The sequence below is a fragment of the Gossypium arboreum genome, chromosome 10 (genome assembly GCF_025698485.1).
Source record: "Gossypium arboreum isolate Shixiya-1 chromosome 10, ASM2569848v2, whole genome shotgun sequence".
Taxonomy (NCBI): domain Eukaryota; kingdom Viridiplantae; phylum Streptophyta; class Magnoliopsida; order Malvales; family Malvaceae; genus Gossypium; species Gossypium arboreum.
Genome location: NC_069079.1, coordinates 22,066,596 through 22,089,810, shown reverse-complemented (window position 1 = coordinate 22,089,810; position 23,215 = coordinate 22,066,596). Strand labels below are relative to the sequence as shown.

The 23,215-nt window shown below is 36.2% G+C and overlaps 1 protein-coding gene, 1 non-coding gene and 1 pseudogene across 2 annotated transcripts; 2 read left to right on the top strand and 1 right to left on the bottom strand.

Moving 5' to 3' along the window:
* LOC108487788 (probable auxin efflux carrier component 8) overlaps window positions 1-16,773 on the top strand; it is a 54,419-nt pseudogene extending 37,646 nt beyond the window's left edge.
* On the top strand, window positions 3,455-3,561 carry LOC128282833 (small nucleolar RNA R71). The gene has a single exon (XR_008273187.1). It is a non-coding gene; the product is annotated as a small nucleolar RNA R71 (small nucleolar RNA).
* Window positions 16,531-18,187, bottom strand: LOC108488542 (hypersensitive-induced response protein 1-like). The gene is made up of 5 exons (XM_017792822.2): window positions 17,786-18,187; window positions 17,597-17,717; window positions 17,400-17,491; window positions 17,193-17,289; window positions 16,531-17,064 (listed from the first exon to the last, which is right to left on the bottom strand). The coding sequence occupies exons 1-5, from the start codon at window positions 17,972-17,974 to the stop codon at window positions 16,703-16,705; spliced, it is 861 nt and encodes a 286-aa protein (XP_017648311.1). The 5' UTR covers window positions 17,975-18,187; the 3' UTR covers window positions 16,531-16,702.
* Window positions 18,188-23,215: the final 5,028 nt, after the last annotated feature.

Here is a 23,215-nt window from a genome sequence, read left to right as displayed (position 1 = left end):
AACCACCAAGGTAGAACTGGACAGTTCCTGGATCATCAAACTCTATCATAACAGAGTTCCAGTGTGAGCTCGAGGTACATCGACTCAATGATCCCAAAGAAGAGCTCCCATAGGTCAGTCGACAGAAGGGCTCTAATCGCGTTAGCCAGTTAGACTTGTTCAAGTGCAGCCCAATCAATGCAGCGGCCCACACCTAGGGGTCGGGCCCGAAGTATCTGAAAGAGTTCTTCCTGGGGTCCTAAGGGAAATTGAATAAAGGGATGTCTGATCTCCATTGTAGGACCCGAGGATGACGCTGCTCATTTCCTCTTCTTTGAAGGGAGGACAACAGTTTTTTTACCATGATTTAACATGATATCTGTAATGGCAAGACAAAATAAACAATAATTAAAAATAAAATTACTCCCCAACAATAGCATGGAAAAATATGCAATGCATGTTAGAACTAAATAGAGATAGTTCATAGGAGTTATGTACTAAAAACAATTATGCTGAAAGATAACCTGATCAGATATTTTAAGTCATTACTATGAATAGTAATATGAGAATAATACCTAGTGAATGAATGCATATGGGAATGATAATATGGGAAATAGATTGAAGTCAATGGCAACACAAGAATGAATGTACCATAATCCATCAACTAGATTAGCAAGAAACAAAGAGTACAAGCATTGTTATTATTAGAATTATGAAGATTAATAGTCAAAATAAAATAAGAAAAATCTAATTAGTAAGCAAAATGAAGAGAAAAGAATGAACAAATGCAAGAGCTTGGTAGAGGGAGGAGCTTGGGTCGTTGATGGTGGTGTTGTGGTCGGCGCACGGGCTTGGTAGGAAGGGCGTGTGAAGGAGTTGCAGCTGCTAGGGTTAAGGATTTTGAGGAAGGGGATGATGAATAGCAAGGGGTTTATATAGATTTTGGGGCACACGGTCGTGGGGCACGCTCGTGTGCCCTAATTTTAGCCCATGTGTTTCATGATTTTTAAATTTGGGCGCGTCTGAAATTTTTCCACGCCCGTGTTCTTTGGGCATGTTGGTTCACATGGCCGTGTTGTACGGTCGTGTCCTACTTCGTTCGCTTCTCCCACGCCCATGTTCAAATGCGCACGCCAGTGTTATTTTATCAGTCTTGAGCACGACATGTCCATGCTCAATTCTCAGTTTCAACCACAGTTTCTAGATACGAGCGTGTCACACACCCGTGTTGTTTTGACAGATTCGACTACGGCTACGTCGCACGGCCGTGGCAGCTTATCGCATCCCGTGTTGGGGAAAATTTATGCCCTGTTTTCATACAGCCGTATCGCATGGTCGTGTTGCCTTCCATGGTATGCGCACGGCCTAAGGCATGCCCGTGGCTTGGCCGTGTGGTTCTGAAAAACCTATGTTCAGTGTCTCGGTTAGTGGATTTAAATGTTAAAAACTAAAATTTAAATAAGTTAACACCATTAGTGCTCGGGTTGCCTCTCGAGAAGCACTTATTTATAGTCTAAGCTTGACTTACCTCTCTGTTACATGGTCATGGTGGTACGAGGAGTTTACACTCCTTATCTCTGCAATCAATTTTATCAAAATAAGATTTTAGACGAGTACTATTTACCTTGAACGTACCGAATTTAGGATGAATTACCTCGACTATGCTGTATGGGAAAATACTAAGTACCGTAAGAGAGATTTCTCCATTAGGTTCAGATGTGGCAATCCAAGGGTCTGCTCCATCTAAGAGTACTTTGTCTCCAACCTTAAGTTGTTTTGGTAAAATATTGAGCTCGTCATGGGGTGATTTTGGTCTATCGTGTACTCTCGGTTTCTATGTCTGCCATTCATCTAATTCCTCGACTTGTAGCCTTCGTTCTTTATAGATTGGTTCTTTATTGTTATTTAAACAAGGCTCATGTATGCTTTTCGGATGTATTTCCTACAAGGAAGGTTGCACCACATGATCAGCATTAGTTGAATTTTGAGCTTGAAGGGTGATTGTTTCCTCATCCACACGAAGTGTGAGTTCACATGTACCAACATCAATTATAGTTCTAGTAGTTGCTAAAAAGGGCCTTCCTAAAATTAAAGGCACGTCACTATCATTTTCTATGTCTAGAACAATAAAATCAACTGGGAATATGAATTTGTCAATTTTAACGAGTATATCTTCAATAATACCCCTAGGAAATCTGATTGTTTTGTCTGCTAACTGAATGCTCATCCTAGTTTGTTTGGGTTTCCCAAGACCTAGTTGTTTAAATATTTTATAAGGCATGACATTGATACTAGCCCTTAAATCAGCCAAAGCATTATTAACATCTAAGCTACCAATTACGCAAGGAATCGTAAAACTCCCTAGATCTTTTAATTTGTTGGTCAGCTTATTTTGTAGTATGGCTGAGAAAACTACATTTAACTCCACATACGACGCCTCATCCAACTTCCGCTTATCTGTTAAAAGCTCCTTTAAGAATTTGGCTGCGTTTGGCATCTACAAAAGAGCTTCAATAATCGGTAAGTTGATATGTAATTTTTTTAATAATTTAAGGAATTTACCAAATTTTTTGTCTGTGCGGTCTTTCCTTGTCACATTGGGGTATGGCACACGAGGTTTGTACTCTTTACTTACCGGTGTTTGTTCACTGTGGTCTACCTCACCTTTGCTTTTACTTACCACAATTCCTTGCCTCGGTTCTGGTTCAAGTTCGACTAACCCTTCCTCATCTTGAATGGTAATTGCATTGAGCTATTCCCTTGGGTTAGATTCATGTTACTTGGCAAGCCACCTTGTTTTCGTTCAAAAATCAATTTGGTGAGTTGTCCTATCTGAGTTTCGAGCCCTTAGATCAACGCTTGTTGATTCTTAAGTGCTGTTTTAGTATTCTGAAAGCGAGTTTCAGACACCGAGATAAACTTTGTTAGCATCTCCTCAAGGTTCAGCTTTTTCTTTTGTTGGTAAGGTGGTTGTTGAAAACCCGGAGGATGTTGTGGCCTTTGATTCCCTTGACCACCCCATGAGAAGTTGGGATGGTTTCTCCAACCTACATTATATGTGTTACTATATGGGTTATTTTGAGATATAGAATTATTACCTATATATTGAACTTGTTCCTCCTCGGTGCTAGGGTTGAAGGGTTCATATTCCATGTATGCTCTTCTTCTATTTGAATCGCACCTCATCACTGGATGTACCTGAGTAGAACCACACAAACCGTTAATCTTTTTAGTTAAGAGTTCTACCTAGTTAGATAACATAGTAATCGCATCGAGGTTGAAAATTCCGGCTGCTTTTGTCAGCTTTGTCCTCATAACTTGCCACTGATAATTATTCAATGACATCTCCTCAATAAATTCGTAAGCTGCTTCAGGTGTTTTGTTATTGATAGTCCCATCAGCAGCTGCGTCAATCATCTATCTAGTCGAAAGATTCAGGCCATTGTGAAATGTTTGAACCTACAACCATAAGGGCAGCCCATGGTAAAGGAATCTTCTCAAGATGTCCTTATATCTCTCCTATGCATCATAGAGTGTTTCTAGATCCATTTGCACAAAAGAAGAGATGACATTCCTTAACTTAGTCGTTTTAGCCGGCGAGAAATATTTAAGTAAAAACTTTTCAGTCATTTGTTCCCAAGTAGTGATTGACCCTCTTTGGTAACGAGTTCAACCACTGTTTAGCTTTGTTCCTCAACGAAAAGGGAAACAAGCTAAGGCGGATGGCATCATCAGAAACACCATTGATTTTAAATGTGTCGCAAAACTCTAGAAAATTTTCCAAGTGATTGTTTGGATCCTCATCCTACGAACCATCAAACTGAACAAATTGTTGTATCATTTGATTCGTGTTAGGTTTTAGTTCAAAATTATTTGCAGCAATAGTAGGCCTCACTATACTCAACTCGGTTCTTATTAAATTCGGTTTAACATAATCATACATAATGCGTGGACCAGGATTCTGGTTTACTGGACCAGCAGCAATCGCATGAGGTAACGAATTTTCCTAATTTTCAGCTATCTCCTCAGTTGCGGTTGAAGTATCGTCCTCTTGCTCTTCCTCTGTGTATCTTAGGCTTCGCCTTATTTCTCTTAGGTTTCTGCGAGCTGTGCGATCAATCTCACTATCAAAAAGTAATAGTCCCGACGGGTTTCTTCTAGTCATACACTATAAAAAAAACTGCCAGAAGCGAATAAAAGAGAAAATTGGAAAAGGAAATAAAAATTTAAATTGAAAATAAAGTAAAATGGCTAAAGTAATAAAAACCGAGTGTTCCTAATATCTTAGTTCCCCGGTAACAGCGCCAAAAACTTGATACGTGATATTCGTGACAGAAATTTATAATTAATCGTTCTTGAAACTAACTATTATCACGATGAAGACAAGTGTACCTATCGAACAGTAGTATAGCTTTAGCAAGACTGGATTATCGAACCCAAAGGAACCAAGAGTACTAGTAATTACTTTCTTTTTATTATCTAGTCTAAAAATTAAGGGATTTGTTTATCTAAACCAATTAACTAAACGAAGGGTGCACAGAGAGAAAATTGGGGAAAAGCTTTTGGGAAAACTCGATTGATTAAGATAATGCCCAAGGAAAATCCACCTAGACTTCACTTGTTATTTGACTTTGAACCAGACCATTTATTCATTTGACTTGATCCTTAGAAATCCCTAAGTTATATTATTATCTCTCTCGAGACTAAAAACATCTAACCCTAAGTTGATTAATTGAAAAAAAACATCTAACCCTAAGTTGATTAATTGAAATCTCTTTCTAATTAACACCCTAGTGTTGCATTAACTCAATCAATGGACTCCCTTATTAGGTTTCACCCTATTCTGGCAAAATCTTGTTACCCTATCTCTAAGCGTGCAATCAACTCCTCTTAATTACGACAAATTTACTCTTAGACAGGGACTTTTTCTCCTCTGAATAAGCGCATTAACTTGAATCAATATCCTGGAATATTTAAAACAAGAATTAAGAACACATAATTAAGAACAAGTCAAATATTTATCATACAATTCAAATAATAATAACAAAATCCATCTTAGGTTTTATTCCCTTCAGGCATTTAGGGGGTTTAGTTCATAATTATAAAAGAAAACATCTCAAAAGAATAAAGATAACAAAACATAAAGAAAACCCAAAACTCCTGAAGGAAATTGAAGGGAGATCTTCAGTCTTGATGATGAATCCAGCTTGTAAGATGGATCAATCGGCTTTCCTTGAGTAATTCCTTACCTCCTCCTCCCTGTTTCCATTCTAAGTGTCTCATCAGGTGTTTAAATAGGCTTTAGAATGCCTAAAATCCCTCAAGAGTGACCTTTTCCGAATAGAACTAAACTTGGGCTCGACAGGGACACACCGGTGTGTAATTTTTCCAATCCATGTTCAAGGCTCTTACATAGGCACGGGCTTGTGGTCTACCCATGTAAGTCGTGCTTCAATTCTGCCAAATGGACACGGCCTTGTGGCTTACTTGTGTGAGGAAGTCCAGGCCGTGTTGATTTCTCATGTTGGTCTATTTTCTCCATTTTTGTCTTGTTTCTCGCTCTTTTTACTCTCCTATGCTCACCTAAGTATAAAACATGAAATTAAAGGATTAGGAGCATTGAATTCACCAAATCTAAGGAGAATTCATCCATAAATGTGCTAATTGTGGGATAAAAATATGTATAAATTACGGTTTATCACATAGCTTGTAAGTCACTAAAGCAGGCTTGGGATAGGCTGAAGGAGGAGTTTCAGGGGACTGAAAGAAAGATACAACAACAACTACTGAATTTGAGAAGGGACTTTGAAAATTTGAAGATGAATGAAAAAGAAACAGTGAAACAATATTCAAACAGAATCATGGCTGTTGTGAACAGTATCAAGTTGCTTGGGGACCAGTTTAGTAAAGCAAGAATTGTAGAGAAGGTTGTCTTAAACATGCCTAAAAGATATGAGGCCAATATTTCTTCCCTTGAAGACTCGAGAGATCTGACTAGCATCTCTTTAACTGAGCTGATTAATGCTCTTTATGCTCAAAAGTAAAGAAGAGTCAAGAGACAGGAAGAGCATAAAAAAGATGCCTTTCAAGCCAAGAGCAAACCTGCCTCGAGCTCTTCTGGCTACAAATGGAAGAAGACCTGTTTAGACAAGCCTAGGAGAGATGAAGCAAGAAGAAAAAATCCACCTTGCTCACATTGTAAAAGGCTTAGTCATCAAGGAGAAAACTGTTGGTTTAGGCCTGATGGACAGTGTAAAATCTGCAAAAAGATGGGCCATGTTAAGAAGGTTTGCAAAAACAAAGGCAAGCTGAATCAAAACTAGCCTCAACAGCTTAGAGCTGAAGCTCGAGTGGCAGAAGAATGTAGTGGCCAAGAAGAGCAAGTATTTACAGTCTCTTACTCAGCTGGCAAAAAAAAAACCATAAAAGGATGGCTGATAGACAGTGGTTGCATAAACCATATGACCCTTAATGTTGCTATCTTCAAAAACATCGATAAAAGCTTTAAAAAAAGGGGTGAAAGTTGGAAATGGACACTTCATCAAAGTAGAAGGCAAATGAGATGTACTAGTAGACACTCCTACAGGTACCAAACTTGTCTCTAATGTCTTATCTGTGCCTGAAATTTATAGAAATATGCTCAATATAGCTCAGTTGTTAGAAAAGGGTTATTCAGTAGTGTTCAAAGGCAAAGAAAGGCTAATAAGTGATCCAAGTGGATCTAAGCTTATGTTAGTGACCATGGCTGACAGAAGCTTTGTAGTGGACTGGAACAAGAACTCAGATATTGCCTATATAACTGTTTTAGATTAATTCAAGCTGTGGCACAAGAGGTTAGGTCATGCTAACTACAAGTCACTAGTTCGGTTGACCAAAGGAGACTTGGTTGAAAACTTCTTCAAATCAGTTAAGAAAAAAAATGTTTGTGGAGTGTGTCAACTAAGAAAGCAAGTCAGACTGCCATTCCCTACAAACAAAGCCTGGAGAGCTTCTGAAAAGTTATAGCTTGTCCACACTGATGTGTGTGGCCCTATGAAGGCATTATCTTTGAATAGCAGTAGGTATTTTATCATGTTCATTGATGATTACTCGAGATATTGTTAGATTTACTTCCTAGCACAAGTCAAAAATGGCCTCAGTATTTTGGAAGTTCAAGGCTGTAGTAGAAATAGAAACAGGTTGCAAGCTAAAGACTTTGAGGTCTAATAATGGGACAGAGTATACCTCAGCTATGTTTCAGGGCTTTTGTGATGAAGTAGGCATTAAGCACCAACTGACCAATACCTACACACCTCAACAAAATGGTGTTAGTGAAAGAAAGAATACAAGCTTGATGGATATAGCAAGATGTCTGTTGTTTGAGAGGAATTTGCCCAAAATCTTGTGGGCTGAGGCAGTTAACACTACTGTATATCTTTAAAACAGGCTACCAACCAAGGCATTGGTTTATAAAACTCCATTCGAGGCTTGGTTTAGGTTCAAACCATCAGTTGCTCACCTGAAAGTCTTTGGCTGCATATGTCATACACATGTTCCAGCACTAAAAAGAGACAAATTAGCCAAGAAGGATCAACCTGGCATCCTGGTGGGCTACAGCAGTGTCAAGAAAGGGTATAGAGTTTTGGACCCTTCATCCAATAAAGTCTTTATGAGCAGGGACGTTGTATTCAATGAGAATTCAGGCTGGAACTGGGATAAAAATAAACCAGAGACTGCTACTGAAGACCTGGTGATAGATCAGATTGAAATTGATCAAAATGATCCTAAAATGGACATTGATAATGTGCCAGTTAGGGGAACCAGACCATTGGCTGAAATATATGAGAGGGCTGATGTGGCTGTTGTTGAACCAAATTATTTTGAAGAAGCTAAAGCTCAGCAAGGTTGGAAACAGACTATGCTTGATGAATTAAGCATGATTGAAAAGAACCAAACTTGGGAGCTAGTTGTAAAACCAGCCAACAGGAAGGTCATAGGAGTGAAATAGGTGTTTCGAGCCAAGCATAATGCTGATGGAACTTTGAAAAAGCTAAAAGCAAGGCTAGTAGTAAAGGGATTCAGTCAGAAGTATGGAATTGACTACCTTGAAATATTTGAACCAATAGCCAGGCTTGACACAATAAAGCTGCTGGCTGCTTTGGCTGTACAAAAGCAATGGCAAATACATCAACTAGATGTAAAATTAGCATTCCTCAATGGTTTTCTTAATGAGGAGATTTATGTTGAACAGCCTATAGGCTTCAAAGTAGCTGGCAGGGAAGGTAATGTCTACAAGCTGAAGAAGGCCTTGTATAGCTTGAAACAGACACCAGGAGCCTGGTATGACAGAATTGATAACTACCTAGCCAGCTTGGGGTTTGAGAGAAGCATCAGTAACCCAACCTTGTATGTGAAGAAGAAAGATGATGAAACATGGCTCATAGTCTCCTTGTATGTGGATGATCTATTGGTGACAAGAGGCAACAATGCCATGATGGCTGATTTCAAAGGAAAAATGGCCAAGATGTTCGAGATGTCAGATTTGGGACAAATGTCCTGCTTCCTTAGCATGGAGGTATCTCAAACTCAGCAAGGGATCTTCTAAGTCAGAAGGCATTTGCCTTAAAGATTCTGAACAAATTCTCCATGCTGAACTACAAGGCAACAAGCACACTAGTTGCTATTGGAGAAAAGCTGTCAAGCCAAGACGATTTCGATAACGTTTTTGAATCAGCCTATAGGAGTTTGATTGGATGTTTGCTCTATTTTACAGCCACTAGACCAAACACTATGTTTTCTATAAGTCTACTATCTAGATTCATGCATTGCTACAATGTGAAGCATTTACAAACTACCAAAAGAGTTCTCAGGTACATCAAAGGTACATTGAACTTTGGAATGATGTTCACCAAGGTTGATAGCATGAAGCTACTTGGTTATACTGATAGTGATTGGGCTAGATCAGTGGATGAGATAAAGAACTCCTCAGGGTATCTGTTTACACTTGGTTCAGCCATTTTTTGTTGGAGTTCTAAGAAGCAAAATGTTATTGCTCAATCAATTGCTGAAGTAGAATATGTGGCAGCTGCAGGAGCTGTTAATCAAGCTATATAGCTAAGAAAAATCATGGCAGACTTGAATCTACACCAAAGGGAAGCAACATAGATCAAATGTGACAACTAGTCTGCTATTGCAATTGCAAAGAATCTAGTGTTCCATCAGAGAACCAAGCATTTCAGGATAAAATTTCATTTTGTTAGAGAAATGGAGCAAGCTCAAGAAGTGCAATTGATTCATTACAGTTCTGAGGATCAGCTTGTTGATATCTTGACAAAGCCTCTTTGTGTGTCAAGGTTTGAATATTTGAGAGCTAAGATGGGAATTTGTAGCATGCAAGCTAAGGAGGAGTGTTGAAGTTGGCTTCCATGCAGCACATGCAGCCAAGAAGCAGAGGAGTTGTCCGAGCCATGCATGTTGCAGCTGAAGATGGTGTTGTTGTTTTGTTTTGTTTTGTTACTTCAATTAACATTTTGTAATTTAGTTAGATTCAAACCAAGCTGTTAATGTACTTGATGTAATTTTTCAATGTTTGAGCTGATAAATCAACTTTACAAAGTGTGCAAGTCATGTTTTTTAAGTTTCAAAGTTACTTAATGGTAGTAGTTAATGTTTAGGTGATAATTTGCTTATTTTTGACTAGCTTATGTCTAGTATATGTATTGCCATTATGCCATATTTCAAAGTTAATGAAAATTCATCAGAATTCTTCATCTAATTCTCTCTTAATTCTTTTCTTTCTTTTGTTCTTCAAGCCTGATTCTGTTTTTTGTTTGCTACAGCAAGTATCGAGCCTTCAAGCTCAAGAAACTGCTTGTTTCATTCGTTTTTGTTCTTAGTTCCGATAGAAGGCCATGTATGGTGATGAATCGGCTGGATTACTGGCTCAGATTGTTGTTCTTCAAAGCTTGATTTGGTATAATTTATTATTGTTCATGTTCGAGTTCAATGCTGCAAAGCCAGCCTCTGAGATTACACCAACTTTAGAAGACATAGCTAAACCTTTTTAACTTTGCATGAAATGTAAACATGGATTAATTTCATAAACTATACCAATATGTATTATCCAGCATCAAGTTCATATAATTATATGAAATATAAACATGGATGAATTTCATAAACTATACCAATATATATTATCCAGCTATATTATCCAGCATCAAGTTCATATAATTATATGAATTGTACTATCGACATATATCACTATTTAATCTTTGTTGAAATAAGAGGACACGGAAGTACAAGGGGAAGAGAGAGAAGAAGAGGCAGAAACCAGAGCAAGCAAATTCAAGATTATGCTCATTTTCAAGTCTGTGGAAAAGAAGCTGGTGGCAAATCCCAACACTCATGCAGCTTGGCTTGGTCTCATTTGGGCAGGCACTCGATTCAGGTTAGATTACATAAAATATTAAGCCAAACAACATGATGTTCATCTTTGATAAAGATTATTTGGTGACTGTAAATTTGCTTTAACTTTGCTGAAAATGGATTATCTTCCGCGGGTGGGAAATAAAATTCCCTGCCATTATTCAGAATTCATTATCAATAATAGCTAGTGGGGGACTTGGTATGTCAATGTTCAGTTTAGGTAGGATTACAGTTTTGGTATATCCATCACAGTTGACCGTAATAGCATTGCTTATGTGACTGTAACGACTGCCTGTACATTACAATCAAGAATTGCTCTCTTTGAGTACTCTCACTTCTCTCAAGGTTAAATTTCTCGAAAGTGCGCCTCTTTATGCTCAAACCCAGGACTTCCACATATGATAGACCTGAATGTGTGTGCGTGGGGAAGTAAGAGTACCTGTTATAGTTATTGAACACGATCATTGATCCTAACCCCAGCTCTTCCCACTTAATATAGGTCTATTTATGGCATCACAACGTAGCAGAATAGCATGTGGTATACGAATGAGGGCAGTAGCCATGGTCATGAAATTCATGGCTGGTCCAGCTCTAATTGCAGCATCCTCAGCTGCCTTGGGACTTCGAGGCAGATTATTAAGAGTGGGAATCGTGCAGGTTAGTAAACTGTTCCATTAATCTTGATTTTCAAAGGGATGAAAAAGCTAGACATTGATACCCCCAAATCTACATATTCCAGGTAGCTCTTCCTCTAGGAGTAGTTCCATTTGTTTTCGCCAAAGAATTCGATGTTCATCCGGATATACTAAGCTGTTGGAGTTTGAGAGTACTTTAACCGGGTAAAGTAAGAGTTGCAAATAGAGCACCAGCAGCAACGTAATATACCCGGGTAAAGAATGAAGGCAAAAATGCTTCCAGTTCAAGCTTTAAGAGCAGAAATTAGAAGGAAAACAAGAACAGAGCTAAAGCAAAGAAAGAAGGAGCATGAAGAATAGTTGAGAGTATTGATGAAAAAAGAATTGTATTTTTCATACCATCATCATAAATGATTGCCATTACATATATCAAAATAAAAAAAAACTTACAAGTCAAATTTCTACCTAAACATACACCTACTTCCACTAAGCTTTCCAAATAACAAAAAACTTAACTTGTACATTAACACAAAGTCAAGTTAATGACTCCATCAACATCAAATTACATCAATCAAAAAGCTTATAGCAAACTAGACTTCAAAATGAGCAAAATATTAGTTCAAATCTAACAGCAACACAAAACCTAGGTTGCTGCATGCTTGTCACGAGCTTGCATGGCCAGCTTTCAGCTACATTTGCTTCATACCAGCTGCATAGAGATCAGCTTCAACACTCCTCCTTGAGCTCCATGCTGCAAACTCCCATGAGCTTTCTTAACTTGTTAAATCTCGACACACCAAGACCCTTGGTCAAGATATCAGCAATTTGATCATCCGAATTGCAATGAACCAGCTTTATTTCACAAGCTTGCTCCATCTCCCTTATCACTTGCAGCTTTATGTCAAAGTACTTAGTTCTACCATGGAAGACAGGGTTCTTTGCAATTGCAACAGCAGATTTATTGTCACAAAGTATCTCTGTTGCTTCTACTTGAGATAAGTTCAAATCAGTTAAGATTTTCCTCAGCCAAATAGCTTGGTTTATTGCACTAGCAACAGCTACAAACTCGGCTTCAGCAGTCGATTGAGCCACCAGAGACTGTTTTTTGGAACTCCAGCATACAATTCCTAACCCCAATGTGAAAGCATACCCTGATGTGCTCTTCATATCGTCTTTAGAACCAACCCAGTCACTATCTATGTAGCCTTTCAATCTAAGTTCTGTAGCCTTGCTAAACAAGAGACCATGATTTAGAGTACCTTTAATGTATCTTAGTACTCGTTTTGCAGCTTGAAAATGTTGTACATTGCAGCAGTGCATGAATCTAGAAAGTAGACTTACAGCAAACATGATGTCTGGTCTCGTTGCAGTCAAGTATAGAAGACAACCAATTAAGCTTCTGTAGGTAGTTTCACAGACTTCTTCATGACCCTCATGGCTTGATAGTTTCAACCCAGTTACAACAGGTGTAGGAGTTGGCTTGCAGTTCAGCATTGAAAACTTTGTCAACACCTTCAAGGCAAATGATTCATGTTTCAAGAAGATGCTTTCTTGTGTCTGGCTTACTTCCATTCCTAGGAAGTATGTCATCAGCCCCAGGTCAGTCATTTCGAACATTTGCATCATCTTTGTCTTAAATTCTGCCAAATCAACTCCATCTCCTCCTGTCACCAATAGGTCATCAACATACAATGACACCACAAGCTGAGTTTCAGTTTTATTCTTCTTGACATACAACGTTGGCTCACTAGCACTTCTCTCAAACTTCAAACTAAGCAGATAAGAGTCAATTCTAGCATACCATGCTCTGGGTGCTTGTTTTAGGCCATATAAAGCCTTTCTTAGTTTGTAAACCAAATCTTCCTTGCCAGGTACTTCAAATCCCTCTGGTTGTTCGACATAAATTTTCTCTTCAAGGATTCCATTTAGAAAGGCTGATTTCACATCTAGTTGATAAACATTCCACTGCATATGAGCAGCCAATCCAACAATCAGCCTAATCGTATCCAATCTGGCAACAGGAGCATATGTTTCAAAGTAATCCAGTCTATATTTTTTACTGAATCCTTTTACCACAAGTCTAGCCTTCAGTTTATTCAGACTTCCATCAGCATTCTGCTTGGCCTTATAGACCCATTTTACTCCAATAATCTTCCTGTTAGCAGGCTTCTCAACTAGCTTCCAAGTCTGGTTCTTCTCGATCATGGCAATTTCATCTGCCATTGCCTGTTTCCAGCCTTCATGCTTCATAGCCTCTTCAAAACAGGTTGGCTCTACTAAGGCTAAATGTGCCCTTTCATAAATTTCAGCCAAGGATCTGGTACCTCTGATTGGCACATCATCAAAGTCCATATCAGGACTATTTTCTTCTGACTCTGTTTGATCAACCACAAGTTCTTCAGAGACAGCTTCAGGTTCATTCTTGTCCCAATTCCAACAAGCCTTCTCATCAAACACTACATCTCTGCTTACTTGGATTTTGTTGGTTGAAGGATCTAGGATCCTATAACCCTTTTTTACCATACTATACCCGGTTAAAATACCAGGAACAGCCCTTTTGGACAACTTGTCCCTCTTAACAGCTGGTACTTGGCTATAACATAGGCAACCAAAGACTTTCATATGAGCCAATGATGGCTTGAACCCGAACCAGGCTTCAAAAGGTGTCTTGTGAGCAAGTGCTTTGGTTGGAAGCCTATTCTGAATGTAGACAGCAGTGTTGACAGCTTCAGCCCACATGGTCTTGGGTAAATTCTTCTCAAACAATAAACATCTGGCCATATCCATCAAGCTCCTGTTTTTCCTTTCACTAACCCCATTTTGTTGGGGTGTGTAGACATTGGTTAGCTGGTGTTTGATGCCAGCGTCTTTGCACAAAGCTTGGAACTGAGCTGAAGTGTATTCAGTTCCATTATCTGACCTAATGGTTTTTATCTTGCAGCCTACTTCTGTTTCTACTGCAGCTTTGAACTTCATAAACACTTGAGCAACCTCAGACTTATGCTTCACAAAATAAATCCAGCAGTATCTGGTATAGTCATCAATAAAGAGAATAAAGTACCTATTACCACTTAGTGATTATGTCCTTATGGGGCCACAAACATCAGTGTGCACTAGTTCCAGCTTGCTTGATGCTCTCCAGGTTGTGTTTGTAGGAAATGGAAGCCTGGCTTACTTTCCCATCTGACAGACTTCACAAACATCTTCATTCTGAACTGTCTTGGTGAAGTTTTCAACCATTTCCTTAATGACCATCCGAGCCATAGACTTAAAGTTGGCATGACCAAGTCTTTGATGCTAAAGCTTGGTATTTTCTGTTGAGGCTGTATGGGCTGTGTGTGAGTCACCTAACCAGTCAACTTCAAAACATTTGTCACTCATGGTGACTGTCATAAGTATGGATCCTTTTTGGTCACTGATTTGGCACTCCTTTCCTTTAAAGACCACAGTATATCCTTTTTCCAGCAACTGAGCTATGCTCAACAAATTTCTATCAATTTCAGGTACAAACAGTACATTTGGGATGAGTTTGTTACCTGATGGAGTGCATATTATCACATCACCTATGCCTTCTGCCTGAATACAGTGTCCATCTCCAATTTTTACTGTAGTCTTACGACTTCTATCTAGAGTTTTGAAGATAGTTGCATCTGGTGACATGTGGTTGGTGCGACCCTTGTCAAGGAGCCATCCCTTTTTAACCTTGCATTTTGCAGCTAAACATGAGACTGCAAACACTTGTTCTTCACTGTCACTGCCTTGTTCAGCTACTCGAGCCTCTTCATTCTTGTGTTGAGGTTGGTTTTGGCCAGGTCTGCCTTTTTCTTTGCAGACTCTTTCAACATGGCCCTTCTTCTTGCAATGTTGACATATGGTATCTGGTCTGAACCAGCATCTCGCCTCTGGATGACCGGGCCTTTTGCAGTGTCTGCATGATCTATCCCATTTTTTTGAGGCATCGACTTTGGATTTATCCTCCGCTTTTTCTTGCCTTTGTAGGCAGCATTACTCGAGCTAGGCTTGCTCTTGGCACGAAATGCACCCTCACGGTGCTCATCGATCCTCGCTGGCTCTTCTCGTTCTCGAGCATAAAGAGCATTGATAAGCTCAGTCAGGGAGATCCTTGTCAAGTCTCTCGAGTCCTCTAAGGAGGATATCTTTGCCTCATATCTCTCTGGTAAAGTAGAGAGAACCTTCTCAACTATCCTTACTTCATCAAACTGCTCACCAAGGAGCCTTATACTGTTTACAAAAGCCATTATCCGTCGAATATTGTTTGACAGTTTCTCTTCTTTCATTTTCGATTCTCAAATCCTTCTCAGATTTAGAAGCTGCTGCTGCCTAGTTCTTTCAGTGCCTTAGAACTCCTCCTTAAGCTTGTCCCAAGCCTGCTTCGGGGTCTCACAGGTCATGATCCTGGTGAAGATCACATCAGAAACACAGTTCTGAATACAGGACATGGCCTTGTGCCTTTTAGTCCTCTCATCTGCATGCTGACGAATCTGAGCCACAGTGGGGTTGATCCTTAGTGGAGCTGGCTCGATGTCTGTGTTAACAACTTCCCACAGATCAAAGGCCTGCAGGTAAGTCCTCATCTTAACCTGCCATATGTGGAACCCTTCACCATTAAAGACTAGTGGTGCAGCAGGAGAAAAGCCTGATGAAGCCATTTAATTTTCAACAACAGGTCCTCTAAAATGAAAGCTCTTGATACCAATTGTTGAGTTTGAGAGTACTTTAACGGGTAAAGTAAGAGTTGCAAACAGAGCACCAAAGAAGAACGTAATATACCGGGTAAAGAATGAAGGCAAAATGCTTCCAGTTCAAGCTTTAAGAGCAGAAATTGGAAGGAAAACAAGAACAGAGCTAAAGCAAAGAAAGAAGGAGCATGAAGAATAGTTGAGAGTATTGATGAAAAAAGAATTGTATTTTTTTATACCATCATCATAGGCAGATTGCCATTACATATATCAAAATAAAATAAAAAACTTACAAGTCAAATTTCTACCTAAACATACACCTACTTCCACTAAGCTTTCCAAATAACAAAAAGCTTAACTTGTACATTAACACAAAGCTGGTTAACAGCTCCATCAACATCAAATTACATCAATCAAAAAGCTTATAGCAAACTAGACTTCAAAATGAACAAAATATTAGTTCAAATCTAACAGCAACACAAAACCTAGGTTACTGCATGCTTGTCACGAGCTTGCATGGCCAGCTTCCAGCTACATTTGCTTCATACCAGCTGCATGGAGATCAGCTTCAACATAAGCACAGGGTAATCAACATTTCAATTCATATTGTTTTGATTTGGATCCATTTGACTGATGAGGATTTGGTTGTTGTTTGTTTTCAAGGTGATATTTGGCATGCTTATTGCTTTACCTGTAGCATTGATCTACTATCTTGTTTTAGCATTGTTAAATTCCTGGAAAATCCTGCTAGTTTCCTGGGAAATTGTTTAACATTGTTGTTTGTATGCTAGGGAAAAAAGAAGAAGAGAAAGTTCTCTAAATCATAAACCATAAATGGAAAAGTTCACTTTCATTAACTTTACATAGCAAATTACATTTCATATTTTTAAGCAGAGAGACTAAATATAGATTTCACTCAAACACACTAAACCGTATCCTGGTTTTAAGACTTTTTATTACAATCAGGAGTTTGGGTTTGACCCTTTATTCATGATGGTGAGATGCCTGAAGCAGGCCATCTCGAATCTGGGTGGCAATGTCTCGAACAGCACCAGGTCCATGAGGGATAAAGACGGATGAAGATTTAGAGGCAGCACCAATTTCTTTCATGGTATCAAAATACTGGGTAATAAGAACCATATCCAAAACATCCTTAGCCGTTGTCCCTGGAACATTGACTGAGAACCCAAGCACACTGTCCCTTAGACCGTCCACAATCGCCTGTCGTTGCCTTGCAATCCCCACTCCTGACAGATACTTTGATTCCGCCTCTCCCTCTGCTCTCTTTATCTGTATAATCTTCTCCGCCTCTGCTTTCTCGTTTGCTGCAACTCTCATCCTTGCAGCTGCCATATATATCAAAAACTCTTACCAATAATTAATCATTGATCAAATCAAAATTTTTGGAACAATTAGATGTCACAATAAGAGCTTTATAATGATTTGCTTATGTTTGATTTAGAAATAAACTCACCAGCATTAATCTCGTTCATGGCCCTTTTCACGTGTTCATCTGGTTCTATATCAACAATGAGGGTCTGGACAATCTCATATCCATAAGCAGACATAGCCTATTAAACACAAATCATCAAATATCCCATCAATAAATTTTATACGGAGATCAAGATTGTACAGGCTTACAAGCCGTTTGGAGAATAAAGAAGTTGATAGTTCGAATTACCTTTTCAAGCTCATCTTCAACAGCTTTAGCAATATCATTCTTTTGCTCAAAAGCATCATCCAAATCCAGCTTTGGAACACTTGCCCTAATAACTACAGAATAAGAAAAAAAAAAAAGGTAAAGAAGAAAATCCAAGTTACCATTTGGCAACAAATTAAAGAAGGATATTAAAGCAATAAGATAGCTGTTTGTGAGACCATCAAAAACATAGGCTTGAATTTGAGTCCTGGGGTTGCTAAGTTTGTAGAAAGCATCATTAGCCTTCTCAGCCAGCGCACGATACTGTATGGATGCCACAACGTTGACAAATACATTGTCCTGCACCAACAATTTTTTGAGTCTAACCAACATAAATGGTATAAAGCGAGGATTTGATGGTTGCAAACCTTAGTCTTTGTCTCACAACGCACATCAAGCTGCTGTAAACGCAGAGTGAGATGGCCGGCAAGCTGGCTTCCAATACACCAAGGTAAAAAATGGCATCCTGGCTCTAGAACTTCATCAAACTTGCCAAATCTTTCCTTTACTGCTACGGTTGATTGATCTACTTGGACACAACAAAATAGGTTGCCCATCCCCTCCCTTGTTTTTCTCTATGGACTAACAACAAACAACAAAAGAAACACATAAAAAAGAAGCACAATACATACGACCGGACAAGGATGTCAAGAGAACACACATTTAGAGTTTAGTTTGAAGAGAGGAAAGAAAACAAGGATGATATAAATAATGCCATTCAAACATCTGACTAGATACAGGGCTAGAAAATATCAAGCAAATCTATTTATTAATAATTAGATATGTTAAAACTATACGTGAAACCTTTACGGAAAAAATCAATGTCTAAAGAAAAAGAAATTTACTAATATTAAAATATAAATGATACAAGAAGAGTTTTGATGTTCTATACGAATTCTACTTGTGCAACGTGATCTGTATCTCTAAAAATTTATATCTTTAAACTCTACACGATTCTTTTATTTTGTCATTGTATTTTATTTCCTTAATAAGAATTTAAGTGACACAATTCTAACAAAATATATTCAGTTTAATAAATATTTTATTTTTATTTATTAGTAAGAGTATATATATATTTAAAATTTAAAATAAAATGAATTAAATTAATAAAATTTGATTCAGGTCAATTTCATTATTTATTGTGTTTGCCGTATTAATTCAAAGATTCCTACTCACTATAATCATATATTTTTTTCTTAATGTTTAAAAATTATAGTCCAGGTTTTCAACCAATGAAAGTGTAGCTTAATCCCATTGCAGACACCAATTATAATGATGGACAGAGTAGTATACGTAATTGTCAAATGATGTAGAAATCCTTGAAGAAGGAATCAATGCTGTTTTTAATAATTTAATGAGGGTAATGATAGGTATGCTTTTTGTATTTTTGGTAATTTTGTTAGGTTAGTTTGATGTATACATCAAAGCATTGATTTTCACACTGTCTAATTTTATCATTTATTTCAACAACGAGAAACTAATGAAATTATGTTTGGGAGAGAGCAAATGAAAAAGAATGCATTCAAACTTTAATATAAAATTAAGCGGTTGAATTTTTAAATGTGATTTAAGGATTACACAGTCATCATGCCTAATTCAATCAATGTAGTTCAAATTCCGAAAAGATAATGAATGATCAAGTTTAATAAATATATAGGTCCATGGCTTCTCCGTCAAACAGACAAAACAAAGTTGGAAATTGCAAAGACTATCTGGATAAATAATCATAAAGGAAAGAGGGAGAGATTAAAGCTATAAAATTATACCATTTTATTTTATTTAGACAGATAAAACTATTAAGATTTTCAGTGAAACAGTGAAGATAAATCAAAGAATTCACAACCAAATATATTCCTTTTATAAATAATTTAGGTTAAAGCTTAAGAAGATAAAAATATTTACCTCTTCCCCATTGATTTAAAAATTAAGAAGAAAACTAAATTAATAAAAAGTAACAACTCTTAAACTAAAATTTAAATTCATTATTAAGGAAGTAGGATCGATTCCAAAGAGGTGGATCTAATTTATTTTAAGATTCCTTAAAATTAGAGAGTTTCTGTGAAAATAAAAAGGAGTTAAAATATAATGTAATAAAATAATAAAATAAAATAGAATATTAGGATTTCGAAATAAAAATAAATTTAATAAAAAGAACTCTAGCCTAAACACAACTTCAATTTTGATTCTGAAGTGGTCACAAATAGAAGAATACAATTCAAGTCAACAACCTCGATTTTGTGAGCTATTTAAACTAGATCAGTAAGTCCCTTGACGTCACCTAACTGCACTCAATCAAACCACGTCAATTTATTCTTCGATAAAATAAAACAACAATTATGAATTTAGTTATCATACACACAATAAGAACATACTCACACCACATGTACATGCACACACTATGTCTAAAGGAAGGTGCCTAAATAAAGGCTTACTTGCTCTTTCAGAGACTCGAACCTGAGTGAGATCTATGGGTGAACAACTCTTGACTACCAGACTAATCATAGGATTTCTAGAAGTCTTATTCACTCATGACTTCTAAAAGAATGATGATATACATGTTTAGTAAATTTATTCAAGTGATCATTTGAAAAGTTAGCATTCAAGATTGAATACATAGAATATAAGATATTATATGATGTTGTCATTAGATGAGAGTAAATACGTGTTGTACTCTTTTTCCCTTAGCCGAGGTTTTGTTCCATTGAGTTTTCTTGATAAGGTTTTTAATGAAGCGGCATGATATGCATATTATAGATAATTATACTCTTTTTCCTTTACTAAGATTTTTTTCTACAGAGTTTTTATCTTAGTAAAGTATAACAAGGCACATTATCTACCAATGGATATCCAAGAGGGAGCGTTTGAATATATTATCATTAAGTGGATGTCCATTAAGATAAAAATAAGTTTGATGAATTTTAAGACTCTAATATTTATTAGAAGTAGAGATTTAATTCATTTATACTTCTTATGTTTATAAATATAGACTTTGGAGAAATATTGTAAATAATCCTATTGATTATAAAAATTCATATGTTTTCTTTCCTATTTTCTTATTTGTGGTAAATTATTTTATGAAAAAATAGGCTTAAGGGTGCAAAAACCCTAAAAATTTTCAAATAAAGCAACTAAGCCCCCCTTTTTTTGCAATCATTTGTGTATTTAAACTTTCAAAATATATCAAAAGGACCCTCAAACCTTTTCAAAAAAATTAATTAAGCCCCTACCTTTTTTTTGCTCTCAATCGAGTGCTTGAACTTTCAAAATGCATCAAAAAGACCCTCGAGCTTTTTCAAAAAAAGCAATTAAGCCTCTGCTTTTATTAAAAATTATAAAAATTAAAATCTATAAAATTTATAAATATTATTAAATTTTAATAAAAATTCAAATATTAAAATTATAAAATATATAAAAATCGTAAAAATAATAAAAGATTGTAAATTTTATAAAAATAGTAAAAAATTATAAAATATATAGAATTATAAAAATTTATAAAATTTTACAAGTTCTTAAGAGAATTATAGAAAATGTAAAGAAATATAAATTTTGTAAAAAATTATAAAATTATCGTACCAAAAGAAGCATTTTATAATTTTCTTTTATAACTTTTATTGAATTTTTTATCATTTTAAATCACATATCATCTTTGTGTTGCAACACGTGATGACTTTAATTGAAAAAGGGGTCATAAATGTTTTATGATTTTTATAAAATTTTACAATTTTTGTTTTTTTTTACGATTCTTATAGAAAAATTCTAATTTTAATAAATTTTAAATTTTTAAATTTTATTAAAATTTAATAATTTTTATAAAATTTATTATTTTTATATTTTTTTCTAATTTTTAATAAGAGTAGGGGCTTAATTGCTTTTTAAAAAAATTGAGGATCTTTTTTTATGCATTTTAAAGTTTAAGTACTCAATTGAGTGAAAAAGAAAAAAAGAAAAGGAGAGACCTAATTGCTTCTTTTTTTTTTTTAAGTTTGAGAGCTTTTTACACCCTTAAGCCAAAAAATATTACTTTAAAATTTTTTTCAAACTAGAGTTTATTTTTTATTGAGTTAAATTATGCATGATATTTAGATAATTGAATATTTGATGATTAAATTCTTGTTATTAAATATGTTTCAAATTTTAGTTAAAATTGTAACGGGGAGTATTTGTTAACCAACTATTGTTGAAGTCCAAGTAAGACGGACTTCTAGAGTTCCTACTAGATCTTTTGCATTCTCTGAAGTGAATCAAAACATGTCAAAGCATCCAAGAACACATGCCTAACCAATGTGCCCTCAATAACACCACAATTCAATTTTTCAACCAAGTTATATACAAAGCCCATAATTCTTTACTAAGAACACATGCCAATCTTACCTTTCATACATATAATTCAAGTTTACTTCTATCATAGTATAGTCATTCAATAGCAGCATATAACCAAATGATCAAAAACACTTATTTATGAACCACTACAAGCCCAATATCAAAGACATATATTCACATAAACCAAATTCGTTAACTAGTAATCAAGACATTACCAAAACACCTATTACATGCCATATAACCAAAAGTAAACTTTCAAAACTACCAAAAGATATTTGGATAATGTGATTTCTTTTACTCAATCCGATCACCCGATTTCCACGAAATGCTATCTACAAAGAAACAAGATAAATATCACGAATAAGTTTTTATAAAACTTAGTAAGTTCGTCGAGTAAAACAATAAAACTTGCTAAAATAACATGAAAACTTAAATAACAAGATTAATAATTAGTATTTCCTGTCAATCACAATTCATTACAGGTGAGTTATACACAAACGAGTACGAGAAACATTTGAATATAATCATACGAGTTCATACAACAACAAGCCATAATGCTTATAGGAATTCATGAACAAAACATCTAACACTAAAAATATTGCCCGATGAATGATATAACAGATATGAGTACACAGTTATCCGCTCGAAACACACCAAGAGCTCAAATAAGCCAATCTAATTGAAAACACACATTGGCACCAAGTGCCTAGCCTGTAGGCTAACATGCCTCCAAAAACACGCCTGGGCACTAAGTGTCAAGCCCGAAGGCTATACATCCGCCCCCGGTAACACACCAGAATCACTATAATATAACTCAATAGTTCGCAACAAATGTTGAACTTTGGTATATTCAGTGTAATGGCCTAAATTCAAGGTTATCGGAACAGTGGTTTCGTAACTAAAAATCTGATTTAAAGAGAAATTTATTTTAATATTTTTGCATGAATATTGATATGATAGGAAAATCGTATGAAAATCGATAGAAAAATTTTACCAATTTAGTGGTTAGTTAGAAAAAGAAATTATTGAAGAAATTGGGTGAAATCAAGGTATCGAGATCTCGATCTCGTAAAACTAAGTCAAAAATATTTTTATAAATATTTCTGAAATGTTAGTAATATGGTATTAAAATTTCGTTAGAAAATTTTTACGTTTGGGTAGTTAATTAAGTAAAAAGGACTAAATTGAAAAGGGTGTAAAAGTTACTAAAAGGATTAAATAGCTCAATTGTTAAATGAGGACAGACATAAATTGCAAATAAGCCCAAAAGGAGATATTTTGGGAGGCATAAGCTGAGAAAAATCAGGAGAATTGGTGAAATAAGGGCAAAATGGGAAAATAACAAAATTTACTAAAATAAAAATGGGACCAAATTGGAATATCTAGAATTCTCTTCATATTTCTTCATTATCATCAGCCAAAAATGTCCTAAGGGTTTATTCAAGCTGTTATTTCATAATTTTTGTACCAAGTGAGTT

Coding starts and splice junctions, on each gene's coding strand:
- LOC108488542 (XM_017792822.2), bottom strand. CDS start 17,974: ATGGGCAACCTATTTTGTTGTGTCCAAGTAGATCAATCAACCGTAGCA. Junction 17,718..17,785: donor GTTGTGAGACAAAGACTAAG/GTTTGCAACCAT, acceptor TTGTTGGTGCAG/GACAATGTATTTGTCAACGT. Junction 17,065..17,192: donor CATGAACGAGATTAATGCTG/GTGAGTTTATTT, acceptor TATATATGGCAG/CTGCAAGGATGAGAGTTGCA.